General features: G+C 40.8%; 1 protein-coding gene across 15 annotated transcripts in view; it reads right to left on the bottom strand.

Moving 5' to 3' along the window:
• The window catches only part of NEB (nebulin), a 226,501-nt gene that overhangs the window by 44,927 nt on the left and 160,555 nt on the right, over nt 1-21,019 (bottom strand). For all 15 annotated transcript variants that reach the window (XM_082658063.1, XM_082658062.1, XM_082658065.1 and 12 more), the window contains 18 exons: nt 18,838-18,945; nt 16,584-16,697; nt 16,086-16,283; nt 15,645-15,749; nt 14,882-14,986; nt 13,703-13,810; nt 12,294-12,401; nt 11,014-11,121; nt 10,355-10,459; nt 10,147-10,251; nt 9,042-9,140; nt 8,600-8,710; nt 4,774-4,878; nt 3,964-4,068; nt 3,447-3,551; nt 1,263-1,367; nt 1,003-1,107; nt 248-352 (listed from right to left, as the gene is read on the bottom strand). In XM_082658063.1, the coding sequence (XP_082514189.1) occupies nt 248-352; nt 1,003-1,107; nt 1,263-1,367; nt 3,447-3,551; nt 3,964-4,068; nt 4,774-4,878; nt 8,600-8,710; nt 9,042-9,140; nt 10,147-10,251; nt 10,355-10,459; nt 11,014-11,121; nt 12,294-12,401; nt 13,703-13,810; nt 14,882-14,986; nt 15,645-15,749; nt 16,086-16,283; nt 16,584-16,697; nt 18,838-18,945 (2,004 nt within the window). The remainder of the gene's footprint in view (nt 1-247; nt 353-1,002; nt 1,108-1,262; nt 1,368-3,446; nt 3,552-3,963; nt 4,069-4,773; nt 4,879-8,599; nt 8,711-9,041; nt 9,141-10,146; nt 10,252-10,354; nt 10,460-11,013; nt 11,122-12,293; nt 12,402-13,702; nt 13,811-14,881; nt 14,987-15,644; nt 15,750-16,085; nt 16,284-16,583; nt 16,698-18,837; nt 18,946-21,019) is intronic.

The following is a 21,019-nucleotide window of genomic DNA, read 5'->3' as shown; positions in this document are numbered from 1 at the left end:
TTGTACTGAGATGGCCTTTTATCAAATTCAAATGAGTGATGTAAATAAATGATTACTATTGTCAATGAGGCCAATACTAAAATAATTCCTGAGTAGAGTGAATAATGTAGTATATACTCCAACTTTAGAGTCTAGAAGCAAGGATAGGGATGGAAATATAAGAAGCTGTTTCCTCAGTACTAATTCTCTCTGTAGGCACTGGAGTACATTTCATGGATATCGTCGTTACCCTTGAGTAGATATATACCTTGCTGTAGAGAGTCTTGTTCTTTTCAGCCAGAGTGAAGTCGGGGGTATCAAAGGCATAGCAACCAATGCCTTTAAGCCAGGTCAAATCTTCTTTATATTTTACCTGGGAGAAGAATATCACCAGAGAGTTTTAAGTACCTATCTCCAAATAGCAGTAGGTTAGCATCGATACAAGTAGAACAAATAGAAGGTCTGATCACTAAGGTATATAGAATAATAAAGTATTGAAATAATTATTTAAGAGACATTTCCAATAATACTGATTTCTGCTCACTTTATGGTGTACTGTATTGCATATGGAATTTTTCATTTTAATACCAAGTAAAGCAATTCAAATTTAACAGGCATACTTGCCTAGAGAGTACATCATTAGCTCCGCAGCTGTATTTTCATATAAAGAGCTGAAATTTCTTTCTAAATGAGCATTGTCATGTGTCTTAATTGCTTAATTGTCCTGAAGTTGTCTCTTCAGTTGCTCAAAAATAGGTTATCATTTACATGAAATATATCACTTCCAGTCATGTATTATGATGTAACACATTTAGAAGAAAAATAAGGTTTATAAATTTGAATATATTTTTCTGTCTCCTGAGTTGAAGCTCACTTATTTAGCAATGAGCTTTATGACTTAAACATCCATACACAAGAGCTAAAATTTAGTCAAGTGTTTAATCAGTTTTTATGCAGTGTTTGATTTCGTTGTCATGTGGACATATTAATTCATATGTAAAAATAGAAGATTTCAAGACTCACATCACTGACTGCATCAGTGACTGCTCGATGGTGGAAATGCTCAGGGTGATCAGGGATGGACCTCCAGATTCCCAGCTGGCTCATGTAGTTCTCCTTGTATTTTATCTGTGGTAAAAGCACAAAGGCGGCTTTAACATCTTACCCAAATTTAATGTAAAAAAGTCCATTTGTCTCCAGAGAGTTTTAGGAAAGGGAGGATACTTTTAAAAATTATGGTGGGTTATTGAGCCCAACACAAGTAGAAATATATAGGGGCGTACTTTACTGATGTGGTCTGTGACTTTGCGATGATAAACGATGTCTAGGGCATCCTTCACAGTGTGGTATTTCCCCTTGGTCTTTTGAAATGTTTCTTTATAGCGTAGCTGGAAAGAGGAAAAGTACATGGATTATAACGAACTCCCAAGTTAAATAACTAAGCTCTTTTAACCCTGAACTCTCCTGAGTCTTATATCTCTTAAGTTCTCCCTTGAATAAATTTGGGAGAGATTAAAAACCTCTTTCACATCCTGGAAGAGAAAAAGGACATTCGGAGAAAACAAAAGAAATCTGCATAAAGTGTGGAGTTTAGTTAATGATAATGTAACAATATTGATTTGTGACAAATGTCCCATGGTATTGTAGGGTGGTAACAACAAGGGACACTGGGTATAGGCTATAATGGGAACTCTCTGTACTATCGCTGCAACTTTCCTGTAAATCTAAAACTACTTAAAATAAAAAGTTTATTTAAACGTAAAACAAGCAGACAAAAAGCTCATTTGGGAGGAGAAGAAAAAAAAAAAGAAGCATAACTTTGTTGAACCCAAGACATACTAATGTATGTGGAAAAAGGAGAAAGATTTAGTTTCTAACTCCTGGTATTAAAAGCCTTTTCCATGGAGCAGTCCTAAAATTTTATTCCATTTCAATCTTTATCTTTGTGGTATTTCAAAGGTCAACAGCTCTGACTTTAACCTAAGAATATCATAGAAGTTTCATCTCATCTACACAAAATGAGTACTTCTCTGAGTACTCTGTTTTCAATCTCGAACGAATCTTTTCTTTTATGGGTAGCTGAGCAAACACATAGTGAAGGAGGCCTTTAACTTTGTTTTTCAGATGGGTAATCTAAGATCCTTTAGCTCTACTTGTGGAGATAGCCACGGTAGATAGGCTAAATTTAATGCCACATACCAGCTGGACTATTTCAAAGGTTAGAGTTACCAGTATTGGTACTGACAAAGCCCTGGGGATAGGGCTGTCCAGTGGTGTATAATGAGCTCCCGGGGCCAATTTCACTGTGTGGACATCCCTGAGAAGTGGTGATGCAGAGCAAGCTTGGTTCAGATTAATATTCAACAGTAACCTTGAAGTGATAAAGATGGGGTTGTCACAAGAAGACAAAAACTATCCCAGCAAATAGATTTTGAGGGTAGCATATAATTTTTTCAGCTTATATTTTAAGCAAACCGACATGGTCTTCTTCCAACTAGCAGACTCCTTTTAGCTGCAACTGAAAATTTCTGACAAAATTACGGAACTAAGATATTGTTCCAATTTGCTGTACACTTTCACAATTCTGCTTAGGGATTACTGTAACCACTTAAGATGCTTGAAATCCTAGAGCTATGTTGCTAAATTGAGGGTGAGGGGGTTGCTTGAGCTTTTAGCTGGGTTAAGTCCCAACCAGTCCTCCAGAGATCCTGGTTCTGGTAATAGGTGCAATGCATTCATAATTGGGCTCTGGGACACAAAACTGGTAAGGACTGGCCATCTAACCGGGTTGATTCATTTCATATCTTCATTAACAGATAATCTCATTACCGTTGAAAGGCACTCTGTCCTTGATCACGTGGTATGGGAAATGAAAGTCTGTCCCTGTGAATTCTAACAAACATGTCATTCACATGATTTAGGCGATCAAGAGGAGGAACAAACATTTTCTGAGTGTCAACTAAGAGCCCTGCACTGTGCTAGAAACGTGTATCTGTTATCTTGTTTACTCTAATTTAATTATCACAATTCTTATCTTCATTTCACATATAAGAAAAGAGACTCAGAAGAATTAGGTAAATTATATGGAATCATACAGCAGGCAAATCACAGCATCAGGATTTGAAACCGTGTTTGGCTGTTTCCAAGAACAACATTTTATGGATAAGCAATATCAAGTATCCCTAGGAAATGCCACCAAAGAATTAGAAGAAAGGGTCATATTTTTGCTTGGAAGAGCAATGAGAAAAGCAGTAGGTTTTCAGCATCTCTCAGCATTATTCTTAGCGACTTTGCCAAATGGTATTGTTTGTGCCTGTTTGTTTGGCTCTTGTGTTTTTGTTTCTTTCCCGATCTGTACTGTGGGCCAGGACTTTGAATTATGGATATGACTGTAATAGCTTATGCTTCTTAGGCGTTTCCACTTCAGCTGCCCCATCACAATGAAGAAAGAAGGGAGGGATGCATACATCACTGGCATTCCAGTAAGCCTTCTTGGCTCTGATGAGGATTGGCGTATCTGGAACTGGAGTGTACTTGTCCTTCATCTTTTCGTATTGAATTTTGTACTTTTTCTAAGAAATAAAGATGGAAGAGAGAGAAATTTAAGTTCAAGTGTCTTCATCCCTCCCAATTCACAACCATGGAACAGATCCAGCCTAGGGACACACTGGATCATGCTCGTTAAGAGAATAGCTCTGCCTTCTGTTTCTTGATGCTGTTGAGCACAACTTCTAGAAATGAGCTCTCTGATCAGAGGCAGCAGGTGAAGGGTTTTTTTAATTAATTAAATTTATTTATTTATTTTTATCTTGGCCACGCTGCATATCTTATGGGAGCTCAGTTCATCACCAGGGATTGAACCCAGGACATGGCAGTGAACGAATCCTAACCACTAGGCCACCAGGGAACTCCCAAGCAGGTGAAGGTTTTAGCAAAGGATTTGTTTCTTTAGCTCAGTGCCTGGGTGCTGAATTCCCAACTCACCTCACTGACCATGTCCTTCACGTCTTTAGCATGCTTCAAGGCTGTGGTCTGGTTTCCAGCATGATGATGTGGCCTCTCTTTGGTGGCAAGTTCAACATACAGATACTGAATGATAATAGGCACAACGTTATAAATCAACTATACGCCAATAAAAATTAAAAACAAAGAATAGGGATCAGATGTTACAGAGATAAAATACCCCTTATTTAGTATTCAGTCCTCTTTACTCATTTCTAACCCTAAGATGGGAGGGCAGTGTCTACTTGTTATTGTCCTGATTTTTTGTTGTTGTTGTTGTTATGTGTGTTTCTGTTTATTTGTTTCTCCCTCTGTCTCACATTAGGAAACACATATACACGCTCCAGTCATCTAACATTCCTGCTGCTGAGTGTGGTCTAGTCTAAATCCACGTGATAAAAAATGCTGATAGAAGAATGAGAGGAATTCTGATAGTCTTCAATATATTTTTTTTTTCATTTTTGCCTGAATGCATGAATTGTGGTTTCATTTATCTGTGGACAAAATATAGGTCCTATGGAATGAATTAAAAAATTTATTTTCACCACCTGGAATCCACAGACCACTCATCCAATGACTAACGTTGTATAGACCTTGGAAGACATGGCATTACCTGCTCATGTAAAACATACCATAGTGAAGACGGCCCCAAAGAAAGCAGCTTCTTGAAGTTAAAGAGCATGAGGCTGTATCAGGACGACCAAGTGTGAGGGTCTGCTACTGACGGGAGTGGTCAGGCACACAGAACCACCCCCTGGGGCAGGTTTATGAATCTTCATGTGTGAATGTTACCTGACTCTGAAGCTTCTGCCCTCGCTTGGCTCTTGTAAGATCAGGAGTATCAGGAACTGAAGTGAAGATTGACTTCTGCTTCTTGCCTGCAGCTCTGTACACCAGCTGGACATAAAACAGTCATAACCATCATTTCTGCTTCATGGACACATTCTATGCTCTGCAGATGCCTTTATTGCTTACTTCAGAGAAAAAGCAGGGCCTCTCCCACTGCAGCAAGCTCAGTTTCTGTCCAATAAACCAATACATTTTTTTAACCTCCTTAGCCTTCCTTTTCTTTTTTTCCTTGTATCAAAATTAGAGACATTCTGCAGCCTGTCCGAGTTCCAAGCCACCTGCTGTGTTCTTGTTCCCTTCTCACCTGTCCCTTCTAGGACCCTGTTCTAGCAGTTACCCTCAACCTTCCCGATGTTCCAGCCCTCTCCCTTCTTCTGCAAACAGACCCAAGTCCCTCCCTTCATTAAGCCTTTTCCAAGTTCTGCCAATGGCCTTTTTCCTTTCTTTCACAACCAAGCAAACTATGTGTTTTGCCTTTTTCTCTCTTTTGATTAATTTCACAAGGCAATAGTTTGGCTTCCACCCAACCACTCCAATGAAGTGAATTGCATTAAGACTACCACAAACAATTACAATTGCTACATCCTAGAATGCTTTTCTGCAGCAACTGTAACTGCTCAGCAATTTCATTCCTGAACTCTGTTCTCTGCCTTCCATTCCCCCATTCTCCCCTAGGGGGCCTCCCATCTTTCTAGGCACTCCTCAGCTTCCTTCTATGGTTCTGCACTCCCCCAAAGGCTGCTATTAGCTAGAGTTAAGGGTTGGCTCCTTTTACCCTATACATTCTCCTTGGGTAACCTCATCTCTACCCAGGACCTCAACCATCAATTTGAGGTTGATGGTTTTCAAATTTTGTTAAATGGTTCCTTGATATCCTAGTCATGCAGGCCAGAAACTTGGGGAGTCATCCTAGACCCCTTCTCCCTCATTCCCACATCAAAATGGTCATGAATCCTGGGCTCCTAACTTTGTGATACTCCTTAAATCTGACCTTCTTCTCCTTTCCCACTGCCATGGCCCTAGTTCAGCCTCCTGTATTGTTTCTTTCTACACATCCTTAAGAGCCTCTAAACCACCTTCCCAAATCCTCTATTGGACACTTCACATGGCTTACCCAACTTTCACAAGCCCAAGAAAGAGATTTTCTTAGAGTTCAGATCCAATTAGATGTTAATGCTCAGAGCTATCCTGCTCAGAAATAATTCATCAATGACTTTTCATCAAGTCCAAGATCATTAATATATCACCCACGAGTCTTCATAACCTGGCTTCTTCTATCCCATGTCTCCAGTCTCATTTCCCAACAGTCTTCCACACTCCCCATGTGATATTTGAAACTAGTCCCAGTTTCTAGAACTCATTATGGCCAATTTCCCATACTGTGCCTTCTACCTAGAATTTTCTTCCCACTCTTATCTGCCTGGAGAACTCCTGAAGACCATACTGTCTTGATCATTCCTATAGGATACCATTTATCATATTGATGTCTGTTTCTTCCCAGAGATTATGAGCCCATAGAATGCAGGAGCTCAGTTTTATCATTCTTTTATCACCTCATATTTAGATAGAAGATCTGAAAAACAGTAGCCCTCTAATAAATATCGAGGATATTTAATATAATGAGGTGAATGAGAAAGTCTAAATGGATAACAAATGAATCCTAATCATGGATAAAAATGCTGGTTGAACAGATAAAATGTAGGAAATAAATAATATGTATATACACATGTATGTACGTGTCCATTCCTTTACATCTAAATTATATACAAGTGCAAGTTGAAACAAAATATAGCTCATCTGCTTAGGGCTGTTTTTGGTGTTACCAATGAAAGAAAGGAGATAAACAAAACAGAAATTTACTGTTTCTCCCAGGCTAAATTTTTGAATAAATCAAATCGACAAAATCATAGAATTTTATGGCTAAAAGAAGCCCAAATCATTACCTAGTCCAATTCTCTAGCTCAGGAAATTAGGGTGTTAAAGTTGTGAATTAGAAAAAGTCACACAACAAATTGGAAGTAATTCTGGAACTAAGACCCACCTCTCCCATGCCATTTCTACGATTCCCTTTGAAGCGTATTTCCCCTGTACTTAGGTATGCATTGTTTATATTCCTTGGGACAACATCTCTGCTTCCTAGTACTACAGATATATATGTGTCAAGAATCTGCACAATTTAAAGACAAGTCAAAAGTCAATAACTTGAACTTTTGGCCATCAAACTTTTTACTAAGCCAGTGTTTCCCAAACTCACCTGATCCTAAAACCCCCTTAGTAAGAACAGATTTGCAGGCTCTACCCCAGACCTTCTGAATCCAGGGTAGTAGCTCAAATCGGTATTTTCTCAAGCTCAGGTCATTCTACAGTGAGGCAAGTGTGAGAGAAATTGCACTACTAAACAATATCTATTTTTCTTCCTCAATGTTGTTGCATAATATGCACAAAATCCCAACAGGAATTGGGAAGAAGAGAAAGTTTTAGATAATTCTGAACCCAGACAGCTGAGAGAAGTAAAGGTATTTCAAAAGATGCCAATAAGCACTTTAAGTTACCAAACAATTTTTAATTAGTTAATTATTGGCTGGAGGAGAGATGTGATATTTTAAAGCAGTGGTTTCCAACACTGCCTAAATATTAGAATCATCTGTGAGGCAGCTAAAAATATGCAGATGTCCAGACATAGAGAATCTAGTGCGGGGCTTGAGGTTGGAGCCCACTCAAGGGTAGTTTTAAAATATTTCAGAGATGATTCTGATACTTAGCCAGCATGGAGAGGCACCTTTACTGAGAAGAAACCCCATACTCATTCCTATCTGAGTGCTAGCACTGGTTGAAATAACAGAGGGAAGTGCTCAGGAAAGCAAATGTGCTCAATGTAGCATTTGTAAGAGCTGAAGAATGAATCATCCTCTGCCCTGGCTCACTCCAAGCGCAGGAGGCTGCACATCCTCTCCACTGAGGACAACGCTTGATTTGCCAAGGCTTCTTTAAGTCTAAGGACATAAGTGATCCCTAAACAGCAGCCATCAGAGTTATTAAGCATGGGGAGTCAATGAGGTGGCCTGACAGCTTTATGGAGTCCGATAAACGAGGTCACGAAACAAACTGGGTTGAATGAGAATGGCCCACTGGCCTCTAATAGAAGCAACCATTTACCTTTGCGGGATGTCCTTACCTTTAGAGAGCACATTTCGTCCTTGGCAAACACGGACATCTGTTATGGCGCTATAGGATACACATCTAAATAAGATGGGGGGCCATCCCTCAAGGGACCAACGTAGGTGAGAGGATCAGATCTATGCACAACTAATGGCAATAAATCAGGAGCCTGGGTGCCAGGTGGGGCAGATGAAAATGAAATTAAGTTGTCTGGAATTTCCTGAGTGGGCAGTAGAGCAGAGAGCCATTGAAAAACTTTTCAAATTGCATTGCCATGATTAGGGTTCCTGACAGCAGGAATTAATGAGAGAGAAAATTTTGAAATAAATTCAGTTTGGAGACAACAATAGTCTAAGACAGAAGGACTCTCTAATCTATAAAATCATGTAAACTCTCAGCTGTCCTAGTCATAGGTAGGGCAAGTATCAATAGCCTCATCTTATTAAAAAGGGACAAAATAAGTAAATTGAGGCAAAGTGAGGTCAACTGACTTGTTTAGACAGGGTGGCCACTCTGTAATTAAAGGCAGAAGGGAGATTTTGGCCCAAAATAATTACCTAAAAAAAGATCGCTAGAGGAAGGAGGCCCTTGTGGTGACATGTTTACTTACTTCACTCAGATGTGTCTTCAATTCCTGCACTTTTCTGTATTCTGGAGTGTCAAGCACCACTTTGTATTTGTCTCGCATCTTCCTCGCATTATCGGTGTATAGGTAATTAGACTTAAAAAAACAACAATGGAAATACAAGTTGATTAATCACTTCAGGAATTGCATGTCATGGTCACACGTTGTCTTTCACACGGCTGGCATGTGCAAGCCACACTGACACTCCCTGTGTCCTGGAGGTCTTCCCAAGCAGGACCAAAGACAACCGTCATTTAACTAAGCTCCTTACCTTTTTTAGGAAGCACAGATCATCTTGAGTGGGTCATGACTTTCTCAGTGAGTTAATGGCAAATTTCCCCTTAACGGAAGCTACAGACAGATTCCTCTTGCCCAGCTTGGTGAAGCTGTGCAGGAGGAGCTGCGTGTTGGGACGGTGTGCACTCACCCAGAGCTTCCGCAGGTGCCGGGAGCGGACCATGTCAGGAGTGTCATACAGGAAGCAGCCCAGTCCCCTCAGGATCTGCAAGTCTTCTTTGTATTTAATCTGTGTCACAAGCATAGAAATATAGCTGGTCATGAGCAAATATAAATCAAGAATAAGACAGAGTAGTGATACTTTTTTAGTGATGGATCTTTCATTTTGGTTCAACACATCCACCCTGTACTCTGAGTTTGCTTGAACTCAAATGAGTCATAGGTTTAAAAATTTTTTTTTAACTTATCTATTTATTTATTTTTTGTTGCATTGGGTCTTTGTCGCTGCACTCAGGCTTTCTCTAGTTGCGGCGAGCAGGGGCTACTCTTTGTTGCAGTGTGTGGGCTTCTCATTGTGGGGGCTTCTCTTGTTGTGGAGCACGGGCTCTAGGTGCGCAGGCTTCAGTAGTTGTGGCACATGGGCTCAGTTGTTGTGGCTCACGGGATCTAGAGTGCAGGCTCAGTAGTTGTGAAGCATGGGCTTAGTTGCTCTGCGGCATGTGGGATCTTCCCAGACCAGGGCTCGAACCCGAGTCCCCTGCATTGGCAGGCGGATTCTTAACCACTGTGCCACCAGGGAAGTCCCATAGGTTTTTAAAATTTAAATTGCTAACCCTGAACTGAGAAGAGGATATGGCTATTATTTTATTATTATATGGATGAAAAATACCATAGATTAAATGGAGTGGTATTTTATGAGAAGTAAACATTCAAGGAGAAAAAAAAATTTCAGCAGGAAGTAGCTAAAGTGGGTGGGAGCAGGGTTAAGTAGGAGAAAGATACTAAACATGACCTGGACAGAGGCCACTTGGAGTGAGGAGCTGGTAATGATTTGGTGTTGAATGTAGAATGGTGGTCAGCCATTCTTGTATCTCCCAAGTGGTCCTCTTACTACTATTTCCATAGCTGGGGAAATGTGGGGTCCTGTTTCCACACTGCTTTACCTCCAAGTTCTACACTCAGTTTAGAAGTTTACTCAATGCAAAAGGCTGCTCAAAGACTGGTTGGCTTACATACTGAGAGCAAGCCTGCTTCTTGGTAAGAGTCTTCCAGAAAGACCCGTATGAGATGCTTACATCACTGGTGATGTCTCCCACATAGCGGCAATGGAGCACTTGGGGTGTGTATGGCAGAGAGATCACGTGGCCTTGCATCTTGAAGAAGTCTGATTTGTAAATCAACTACAGGGAAAAAAATGCCCATAAACACATAAATTAGAGACCGAATGGTTGACATTCATCCCTAGGTTCCATGGCTTCCCCTATCTCCTAAGAAAATACCGACCTCGCTGACAGCTTCTTGTGTCTTCCTGACTTGGCGGATTTCAGGCGTGTCGGGAGTTGTGTGGATCTTGTCTTTCAGTTTGTGGTACAACTGTCGATACAGTCTCTACATTGGAGGGAAAACCATTCCAGATGGTTAGTGTAGGATGATGAGGGCATCTATACACTAATCAACAATCAAATACTGTACATATTTAAAGAGCCATGAGAAGTGAGATTAAGGATACAGAAAATGATTGAAATTAGAAAAAATAGAAAGTGATATTTATTTTGTTTGGGTGAAGAATTTTGAGCACAATCTTTCCACTTTCTATCAGATGGTTGGATAGTAGGGTTAGATATTCAGACCAATAGTTTATGTAGAAAACCAGGTTCATGAGTCAGACTAACATGCAACCTTACTAAAGATTTTTGAATACAAATGTCAAAAGAAGGAATTAATTTGCATTATAATCTATGGATGGGGTGGGTCTCTACAATGGCATTACCAAAATAAAAAAAACATTGCCACAGGATATCAGTATCAAAATGGTGACAAAAAGGATCTCCTTACTCCTTGCTGATGTGTAAGTTTATAACTGAAATACAATTAATTCTTAATGCGTTTCAAACAAAACCATGATCTTTGAAACTCCTCCACAGAATTAACATTTACAGTACCTCGCTGGTAACGTTGTTGACCCTTCGGACATTGACAAATGGGACGTCATTGGGTCCAAGGGTATACCCATTTGCCTTCATGTGTTCATAAACTTCTTTGTACTTGAACTGCAGACGCAAAGTGAGAATGAGATCACTGATGGGTGAACAGAGAGTAAGCGTCACATTTCTCAAATGGAAAAGGGCTGTCGCTTTCATTTGAAAATTAGTCTCTAAGCATTAAGTATGAAAAAAAGTCATTGACCAAATTTTTGTAATAATCTGAGTCTTGAAAATTATTTGTTGGCTAGTAAAGCCAGGTCCAGAAAGGAATACAACTCAGGGTTGCCTAGATTAAATCTGTTTGTAAGTAGGTATGCAAAATGCAAGAAAAACCTGTATTTTTAGTCCAATATGGCTAGGAAATTAAGAAATGCAAAGCAGAAACAAGAGACTAATTGTAAGACTGATGGATGAATGGCTTTATAGACTTTAAAAAATGATGTTAGAAGATTAAATCTGTGACTCTGCTTTGGAAACCATATTATTGGGCCACAGACTATGGGACTTTGCTGGTCAGCATGTTTGATTCCCAGGACTCTGGAGGGCAATGTGGAATGAAGAGCTCATTCTTCAACTGATGGTTGGTTTGTGGGTATGACCTGAAGGCCGAGTCACTGGGATAGCCTATGCTTCTTCAGGCCTTGTTCACCAAGTCCGAACCTGACACTAGTGGGAAAGGTTGGTATCAGAGCTAATGCCTGGGCAATGCTCTCAGGTAGTGAGAGTCTAACTACCCCTCTGAGATTTCTATGAAATGGGCACAGAGGGTAAGTAGTGGGGCACGTATCAGAGCCTTTCCTTTCAAAGGAACATGCGGTGATGTTGTATCTTCTGCAATGAAATGTTGCAGAAGGAAGACAACACTAGCGCTACACAGCAGTGGTGCATGTATGAAGTTGCATTTCCAGTAGAGGGCTTGGGATAGTTCGGGATGCTTCTGTGCTAAGGCCAAAAGAAGTGGAGGCATCATGGCAGCCACGATTGCTAAGCCAAGGTAACTGAGTGGTGCAGATACAACCCCATGAAAATCCTACGCTAACCTGCTGGGCTACCCAGGCACTGCCGAATTGCAGGAGCAGCACCCCTAGAAAACACACCGTCTCCCCTTCCCTGCTCCCATCATGGTATCATGTTGAAACTTCAGGGTGTGATTAGGGGGATGAGAATAGACTGTTAATGAATATTAGCGTCCCCCTTCCCACTTTAAGCCCCATCTTAATGAAGAGGAGACCACTCACATAGCTGCTCATGTATCGGGTGTCCTTGGTGTGTTTGAAGTGAGGGGTGTCAGCTGGAAGCCTATATCCAGTGGGCAGGGAGTGCAGGCCAGCTCTTCGGTACAGATTCTGCCGGGACAGAGAAGAGCAGGTTAAATGGGAGCTACATCAAACGACTGATCTAAGTTAAACAAGTCAGATCCAGGTTTTCAATTTGATACTTAGTGTACTTACACTCATTGAATTGATTTCAAGAAGAAATTAACTAAATTCTAAGAGTCAAGCAATGAATCAAATTACTCTTAACATATTGCTTTCAAAAAAAGAGCAATGAGTGAAGAGGTTTATAGAAAATAATTCTTCTGTGTTTCTAAACATATGCCTGGTTGACTGCATGGCAACCAGCAAGAATTTGGGAAAAGTAAATCGGCAGCTAGTGCCACCTCTGTGGTTAACCCTACCCTTAGCTGATATTCAAGCCATCACCAATCCCCGAGATAGTCATAATTGTAAGACGCATCTTTGGAAGCCCCCAGGGTCCCATAAATACAGTGTCTTGATGTTAGGCTGTCAGGTCAGGAGGCTCATATTCCTGGCAGAAGGAGGAAGGGAGTTTCTGTCTGTGATTTGAAATAGTCTGTCTCTCAGGGGAACTAAAGGAGTAAGAATTGTATTTAAAATATTAAAAACCAAATTACTTTTAACATTCAGTATAGGATAGTAGCATTAAAGGTGAGACCAAAATAGCACCACCAGATAACAAAGAACAGGGATATTAAATACGTGAGTGGAATCTAGTTTCCTTCTCTTCTGAATTCCAACAGTAATTTCTAGCTTTATCTCTTATTGTATGGAATAAATAGTCTTTTTTTTTTTTTTTTTTCCAGTACGTGGGCCTCTCACTGTTGTGGCCTCTCCCGTTGCGGAGCACAGGCTCCGGACGCGCAGGCTCAGCGGCCATGGCTCACGGGCCCAGCCGCTCCGCGGCATGTGGGATCTTCCCGGACCGGGGCACGAACCCGTGTCCCCTGCATCGGCAGGAGGACTCTCAACCACTGTGCCACCAGCGAAACTCAAATAAATAGTCTTTTATGATTATATGCCTTGTCTTTGTCATCTTGTCTTGGATTTTAAGCTTTTTGAGAGCAGAGATAGTAGACTGACCCTGTTCTATGTAACTTCTGTGCAAGCATTGCTCCAAAAATGCCCACTGCTTGCTCTCAGACAAGAGGGAAGACAAGCAGTGCACTGTTTTTTGTTTTGTTTAGTTTAGCTCATGTGAATGAAACAAGCTTTACAATTTACACGGTCAGGAGGTAAATTGTAAAGGCTGAGGATGCCCAAGCCAAGGCCACTTCTACAGAGGCCTGGCCCTCGTCAGCTGAGCCCTGGATTTCTGCTGGGCACTCTGTCCAGGTCTCATTTCTCACCTCACTCTGGAGCTTGTATGCATGAAGGGCCCGGTCCAGATCCACAGTTTTTGTGGTTGGAGCCACTTTGCCTCTGACGCTGTGCACGTAGTCATGGTGGTAGACGGCCTGGGTACAGAGAGAAGCAGAGTGAGCTGAGTGGACTACGGCAGCAGGATTAGAAAGAAGCAAAGTAAACACAAACCCAAGTCTCCTATTATAAAAAGTAATAGCCTGCTCCCCTTTGCCTTGGGAACTCTATCGCATATACTGTGCTTTGTCCACCAGGACCACAGCCAGGGTATGGACCCCACACTGAAAAATCAGTGGAAGAGTCAGCTCAGGCACAAGAAGAGGAAGAATGGGCATTTTACCACTACCTATTCCAAAAGAATAAGTTTTCACGTCCTGACTCATTGGTGGGATTTAATATTTGCTTATTAACCTTTGGGGTTAATAAAAAAAAATGGGCAGCCTGCTCTGTGTCACTGTGCCATTACAGGGGGTGCTTTCTATCCACTTTCTAGTCATCTGCATAAGGATGCTGAGGCTTGGGGGATTAAGAGCTTCTCTCAAGCCTCACCGATTATGCATGGTAGAGGCCACATCTGTAACTGCAGAGACCTTCCCCTCCTCATCTTACCATAGTGAGCACTAATGTATTAGAAGGCTGATACTACGAGGCATAAACCGTCGCTTACAACACAAGGATACAAAAGTAACCTTGGAAGCTCTAAAAGCTTTTTAAATCCATGGATTTCATAGATTTGGATCACTTACAAGGCCACCCCAGGGAACTGATGGAACATATCAGGTTTTAGGAAATAAGAGCAGACTCTTTTTTTTTTTTTTTTTTTCGGTACACGGGCCTCTCACTGCTGTGGCCTCCCGTTGCGGAGCACAGGCTCCGGACGCGCAGGCTCAGTGGCCATGGCTCATGGGCCCAGCCGCTCCGCGGCATGTGGGATCTTCCCGGACCAGGGCACGAACCCGTGTCCCCTGCATCGGCAGGCGGACTCTCAACCACTGCGCCACCAGGGAAGCCCTAAGAGCAGACTCTTAAGTACTTTCTAAGGCACCAACTCTGGTTTCCCATTGAGAAAAGGCCTGGCCTTGCCCTACTTTGGTTTTCCCCACTTCTGCTGGAGCAGTGGCCCTGTCTTTACTCTCCCAGCAGTAACTTTCCCAGTGGGCACTTACGTCACTTAGTTGTTTCCCACTTTTGACAGCCTGAACATAGATGGGAGTGTCAGTAACCAGCTTGTAGTTATTCCTTGTTTTCTGCACATGAGCTTTGTACTTGATCTGCCGAAAGGAAGAAAATAAGCCTGTGTTAGACCATTCATTATATTAGAAATTGCTGGTTTTCACAGAGGGTTTGGTTGCTTTTAACTCGTGGCATTTACATGTACATTTACATCCATGTAAATGGCATTTACAACAGGCTAACATGCACTTGAATTTTATAACAATCGGCGTAATCAATGCTTACAGTCACGTGGATCTTTTAGAGTCTTCTAGGAGGCTTGACCACTGCTTTCCTAGGAATGTTTAAGCTTTCTTCCTGAAATCTTGATTATAGTATTACTTTGCCTAGCTAATCCTCTTTGCAAATAGACCCGTCTATAGCATCAAAGACTCCTAACAAACGAGCTTTTTCTCATAATGAGGATTATATGTGCATTAATATATCCAAAATAGTTCAGAAGGTGGCGAGAAGAGCCAGGGGTCCCTTCTCCACCAGAGGACAGTGGGACAGCTCGTCTGCATTGTTTGCACTCCTGAGAAATAGGCGCTCTGCTCCTCAGAATCTTCTTCCAGCTCAGCCATCCTCAGCACCACTTGAGACGCAGCTGGGTGTGAAAATGTCTATACTTTACATACTCTCCCCTTGACGCTAGACTACACAGAGAAGGAAACACACTTTAAAGAGCTGAAAAAACAAAAAACAAGGCAAACTCACATCATTGCGTAGATCGTAAGCATGCTTGGCGTGGAGAATCTCAGGAGTGTCCCAGACGTAGCAACCAATGCCTTTCAGCCAGTTGAGATCATCCTTGTACACAATCTAGGGGATTGCATCAGATGGAGGGGGTCAGAAAAAAAAAACTTTACTGTAACTTTAACACCAAAGACATGGACACCCTCGGGACCCAGGAAGACCTTGTGGAATGAAAAGCAAGACATTATGCCCTGAGGCCGTGGGTGTCTTGGAGACATCAGCATAGAGAGCCCTGCTTCCAGGGACGGCCTCGAATTCCTGACAGACCTATGGGTGTATCGAAAAGCGACACTGGAAGAGGGCTGAGCTGAAGAACCAAGTGAAGAACGAGGTGAGTCAGTCTCTCTTCAGGGTGGGCGTATGGGTCTGGGGAGGGGAGATCTTCATAAGCAATGGGCTTACGTCGCTGATCTCATCTGTGACCTTCCTGACGTGACTGTTGACTTGCAAGTCGGGGTGGCAAATCCACTCGTGGAGGTGAAGGCGGTAATCGATCTCGCTGACTTTCTTCTGAGAATCCTTAGCGGTAACCATCTCTACCATGTCGGGCACCACGTGGATTTTCATCTTGTTCTTCTCATAAACGGATCTGTACAGGCGCTGTGAAGATAACGTAACATGCCAGTTACACAGGGAATTACGCAAGGAATCATGGTGATACCAGAGAGGTCAGGGGAACCAATTTACAGCAGTTGGTTGGGGGCAGGGTGGGGACTGGAAGTTTCTGACACTTTCTACAGATTCATGGCGGTGGGGGAAGCAGTATGGGCTTGAAAGAACACTTAGCTTCCTCACACGTGCACGGTCAACGCCATACGCGTTGTTGAACAGAACATGTTCTGATTTATAGTTCGTGGCTCCGTTACTTGACTTTTGAAGCCAGCCTTTGGGGTCACTTACGTCGATGTTAAACTTGCCAACTCGGAGGCACCGTGCTGTGTTCAGATCATCTTCAACACTTTTGGGTAAAGTATAAAGAGCTTTGAACTTTTCATATTCTTCCCGATATTTGTTCTATAGAGAGAAAATACAAAGGAAGAAACACAGTTTTGAAGAGTAATGGATCTGGATTGTTAAAAACGCATGAGACTTAACAGAAGGACCCAACTCTAAGATGGGCCACCTTGGGGTCAGCACTTCTCTGAGCTTGTTTCCTTGTCTGTGCCCACAGGCAGAGGTGGCACAGCCTGCCTCCAGATTACCTGAGGATTAGAGCAGACTGTGTGTAAACGTTCTTCAGGTACCGGTTTTAAAACCCCTGTACCAATACTGGTACTTCTACTGTTACCACAACTAGTTTTAAAGATTATGTAATTTTTAAATGATCTCTTTTGTGATATTGGTTTTGTTTTTCTTAACCATAAGTGAAAGATGAAAAATGTACTCAGGAATTTCTTTGTTTTTTAATAACTGACAAGCCTGATGCTTAAGAGACTCAATCCTTGAATTTCAGTTTCTACAAGGTTTTCCAAAAATACAGTGCAACTAACTTCTATGGGAAAACCAACGTCTAGTTCTTAAGCCATATTGCCTATTAATTAATGCTTCATGATTTCATGAATTAGGAAGTAAGGCCCTTACAGAGGCTGAGATCCAATCTCCTAGCACATGATAAAATAACAATGCTCTCACAACTCAGAGACCCATAACTCAGTTAAAAAAAAAAAAAAAAAAGAAAGGAAAGATGGGAGTATATATGTATATATATATACAGAACTCCAGTAAAGCCCTTCACTGACTGGAAACTAAACAAAATTCCCATCAGAATTTTCTGTAACATTAGTTCACATACTCCTTATATCTAAGCTATTTTTCAATTATAAAGGAGATAATATTCTGTGACTTTTTTCATGACTAAAGGAAAAAGTCTTTGCTGAACTTTCTGAATACTATCTACAAAAATTCTCTTCCCAAATGAAAAGCTTGCTCCTTTGGGCTAGTCTGTTTGCAATCTTCCAAATAGAGTTGGCTCTGGGAAAAATCATTTAGATTTAATTTTTCCTCTGGGTAAAAATTAAATTAATTCCATATATTGTCTAACAACGTCTTTTTCTAAACTATGAATCTCTAGGCCCATTAAACAGTAGTGAAATCAGTTTCCTGGGTCATTAGCATTTAAGTGAAGAGAACAGAATTGAAAGATCAGGATGCACTGCCTTTAGTGTAGTGATAAGTACTCTTCTGTAAAATGCTTATATCAGAAGGCACTCACAAAAACTTCAGTTGTGTGTATGTGTGTGTGTGTGTGTCGCTTGCAGTACAAAATAAATCTCTCAGTGTGGGTCATGGTCAAAAAAAAGATTTGAGAAACACTGGTCTAAAGTGTTACATAAAATGTTCATAATTAAGAAGTAAAAGTCTCTAATAGAAGTAAAGTTTCCGAAAGAGAATTAGGCTTATTAGATCTGCAGTGAAGTTATAGGGAATTTTACAATAAGAAGTTTTACTTAAGAACATATTAGGCATAAAGGGTTAAAAGTGTTAGGATTTTATACTATACTATATTTAAACAGCTCATGTGATTTAGGATTTTAAAAAAATTATGTCTATACCTAAGAAAAGTTCTGTTTAAAAAAAACTGAATTTCAAGATTTTTAAATTTTTATATTTCATAGTGATAAAGATAATGATTTACTTTTAAATCATGTATTTGGGTCTGGTGCAATAACTAGTTACCACATTCACTGTCTTTTTTTAAGGGTACAATTTATTTATTTTTTATTTTTTTAATTAATTTTTATTGAAGTATAGTTGATTTACAATGTTGTGTTAGTTTCTGCTGTACATCACTGGTTTATTTTTTATAGCAATGTCCACATAATTCTATTAGAAAAGAGTATTTTGTATGGCATATTATGTCCTCTACCTATTCCCATTTCTGGCTAAAATAGAGTGTATATATCCGTCATTTTCAGGCAGGCAGCCTAAAAGGTCACATCGCTGTCCTTCATGTAAGTGTCTGTGACTCTCTCTGGACTTCAGGGCCCTTGAGAGGAAGCATAAGTGCACAGACTTTGTGATGACCAAGTGTCTGAAGTTATTTGCTGGTGTTCAACACAGGCAACACAGGAATCAGCCAGAAAACATTTTGGAAGTGGAGGGCAGGGAAGGGTAAAGGGTGGTGGGAAGGTTATCATATCTGTACTTGACTTACATGGCTGGCCAGATGCTTCTGGTTCTTGACGTGTGTCAGGGACATGGTGTTGGAAGGCAGGATATAGCTGGTGGCTTTCACTTTATCCCAGGCCTCCTTGTACAGGTTCTATAGGGGTTAAAAATCTTCTTGTGAACACAGAAAAATGCAATCTGGCTAGCTTCCAGCAGTGCATTTTTCCTCTGTTTTTGTCCTTCTCAGACATTCCCTAGCAATCCCCAGATCTTCTCACTCTGTAGGAGCCAAGTACTCCTAAGTGAATAATGGGTTTAATGTCATGACCATAATTTCAGAGTCCATTATTTTGTTCTCTACCATAGCACTTATCACAGTTTGACAGTTATCAGAGGTTTCAATGCCATATTCATTCCCTCATAGGTCTAGGATTCCTGGAGGATGAAAACCACTAACATTAAAATATATATGAATATATATATATATATATAAAGATTAAAAAATGTTTGTTTCCACTTCTAGGTATTTATTTACCCAGGAGAAATAAAAAGTTATGAACACACAGAACCTATATGCAAATGTGTATAGCAGCTTTATTCATAATTGTCAAAAACTGGACACAACTCAGATGTCCTTCAGCTGTGAATGGAAAAACAAACTGTGGTTTGGAATATTGCTTTTGCTATAAAAAGGATAAACTACTGATTTAGGCAGCAATGTGCATAAAACATAAATGCATTTTGCTAAGAGAAAGAAGCCAGACCTAACGGCTACATATCATATACTGTGATCACGTTTACGTGACACTCTGGAAAAGGTAAAACTATAGGGACAGAAAACAGCTCTGTGGATGCTAGGGGAGAGGAGAGGGGCAGCAAAGGGACAATGTGGAGGTAATACAGAATTTTTCTGTATCTTGACTATAATGGTGAAAACATGACTGTATGCATTTGTCATAAGCCATAGTACTATATACCACAGAGTGAAATTTACTGTATGCAAATTAAAACAACCAATCAAAGAATCAGCCAGAATGGGGGAGGTGACTAAAATGGAATACAAACTGTAGCAAATAAATCTGATTGTAATACAAATGTATAACAAGACTACAGTGAAGGAAGTGGCGAAGAAAACAACTGACTTAAGTAAATTTGGAAAATGGTAACTTGACTGGATACTCTAAGGCTATAGGCAAATATAACTGCACACGATATACCCTACTCTAGGGCTTCCCTGGTGGCGCAGTGTTTAAGAATCCGCCTGCCAATGCAGGGGACACAGGTTCGACCCCTGGTCCAGGAAGATCCCACATGCCGTGAAGCAACTAAGCCCGTGCGCCACAACTACTGAGCCTGTGCTCTAGAGCCCATGGGCCACAATTACTGAGCCTGCGTGCCACAACTACCGAAGCCCACACGCCTAGAGCCCGTGCTCCGCAACAAGAGAAGCCACCACAATGAGAAGCTCGCACATCACAACGAAGGGTAGTCCCTGCTCTCCGCAACTAGAGAAAGCCCACACGTAGCAACAAAGACCCAACGCAGCCAAAAATAAATAAATAAATATATATATTAAAAAAAAATACCCTACTCTAGTTAGTAAATTTGTTTCTCACAGGCGTGTGTTAGATATTCTGAAAATACTTTATGTGGATACAAGGGTTGCACAAATAAGTAGATATATCATAAATAATGAGAGTCAGGCTTTTCACTGGAAAGGAAATAGAAAGTCACAAGTTGGAAAAATAAGTTTCACTTAAGGAAAGGGTAAAGGATAGAATGAACCCTGTGGTGTTTAATTGCATTGAAGGTATCAGTATGGACTCATGATTTTAAAATATAGATACAGTTAGGTAAGTACAGAAATAGATACAGATATGTAGGCATACATGGGTTAGTATACATGCATATATTTCTAAGCTCTGTCCACTTAGAGGGCCTAGGAACAATGACATCCTAGTAGTAATGAGCACACTTAGTGCTTAAATCTTGGTTCAAAATACCGTTCTCCAATAAAATAAACTGGGATTTCTTAGAGAGGTGGTTGATTCCAGGTCTGGAACAGGGAAAATACAGATGAGCCTGGAACATCTTGTGGTGCCAAGCAGTAAGGAAGTGCTCAAAAAACACGTGATTGGGTGTATCAAGGGGACACAGGAGTCACCCTGAAAGAGCTCCCCATAGCAAAGCTGAAACCATTTGAGTAACAAAATAAATAACAATAATAT

The sequence above is a fragment of the Grampus griseus genome (assembly GCF_964374135.1).
Source record: "Grampus griseus genome assembly, chromosome: 7".
Taxonomy (NCBI): Eukaryota; Metazoa; Chordata; class Mammalia; order Artiodactyla; family Delphinidae; genus Grampus; species Grampus griseus.
Note: the sequence above shows the minus strand (reverse complement) of the source record. Positions and strands in the feature narration are given on the sequence as shown.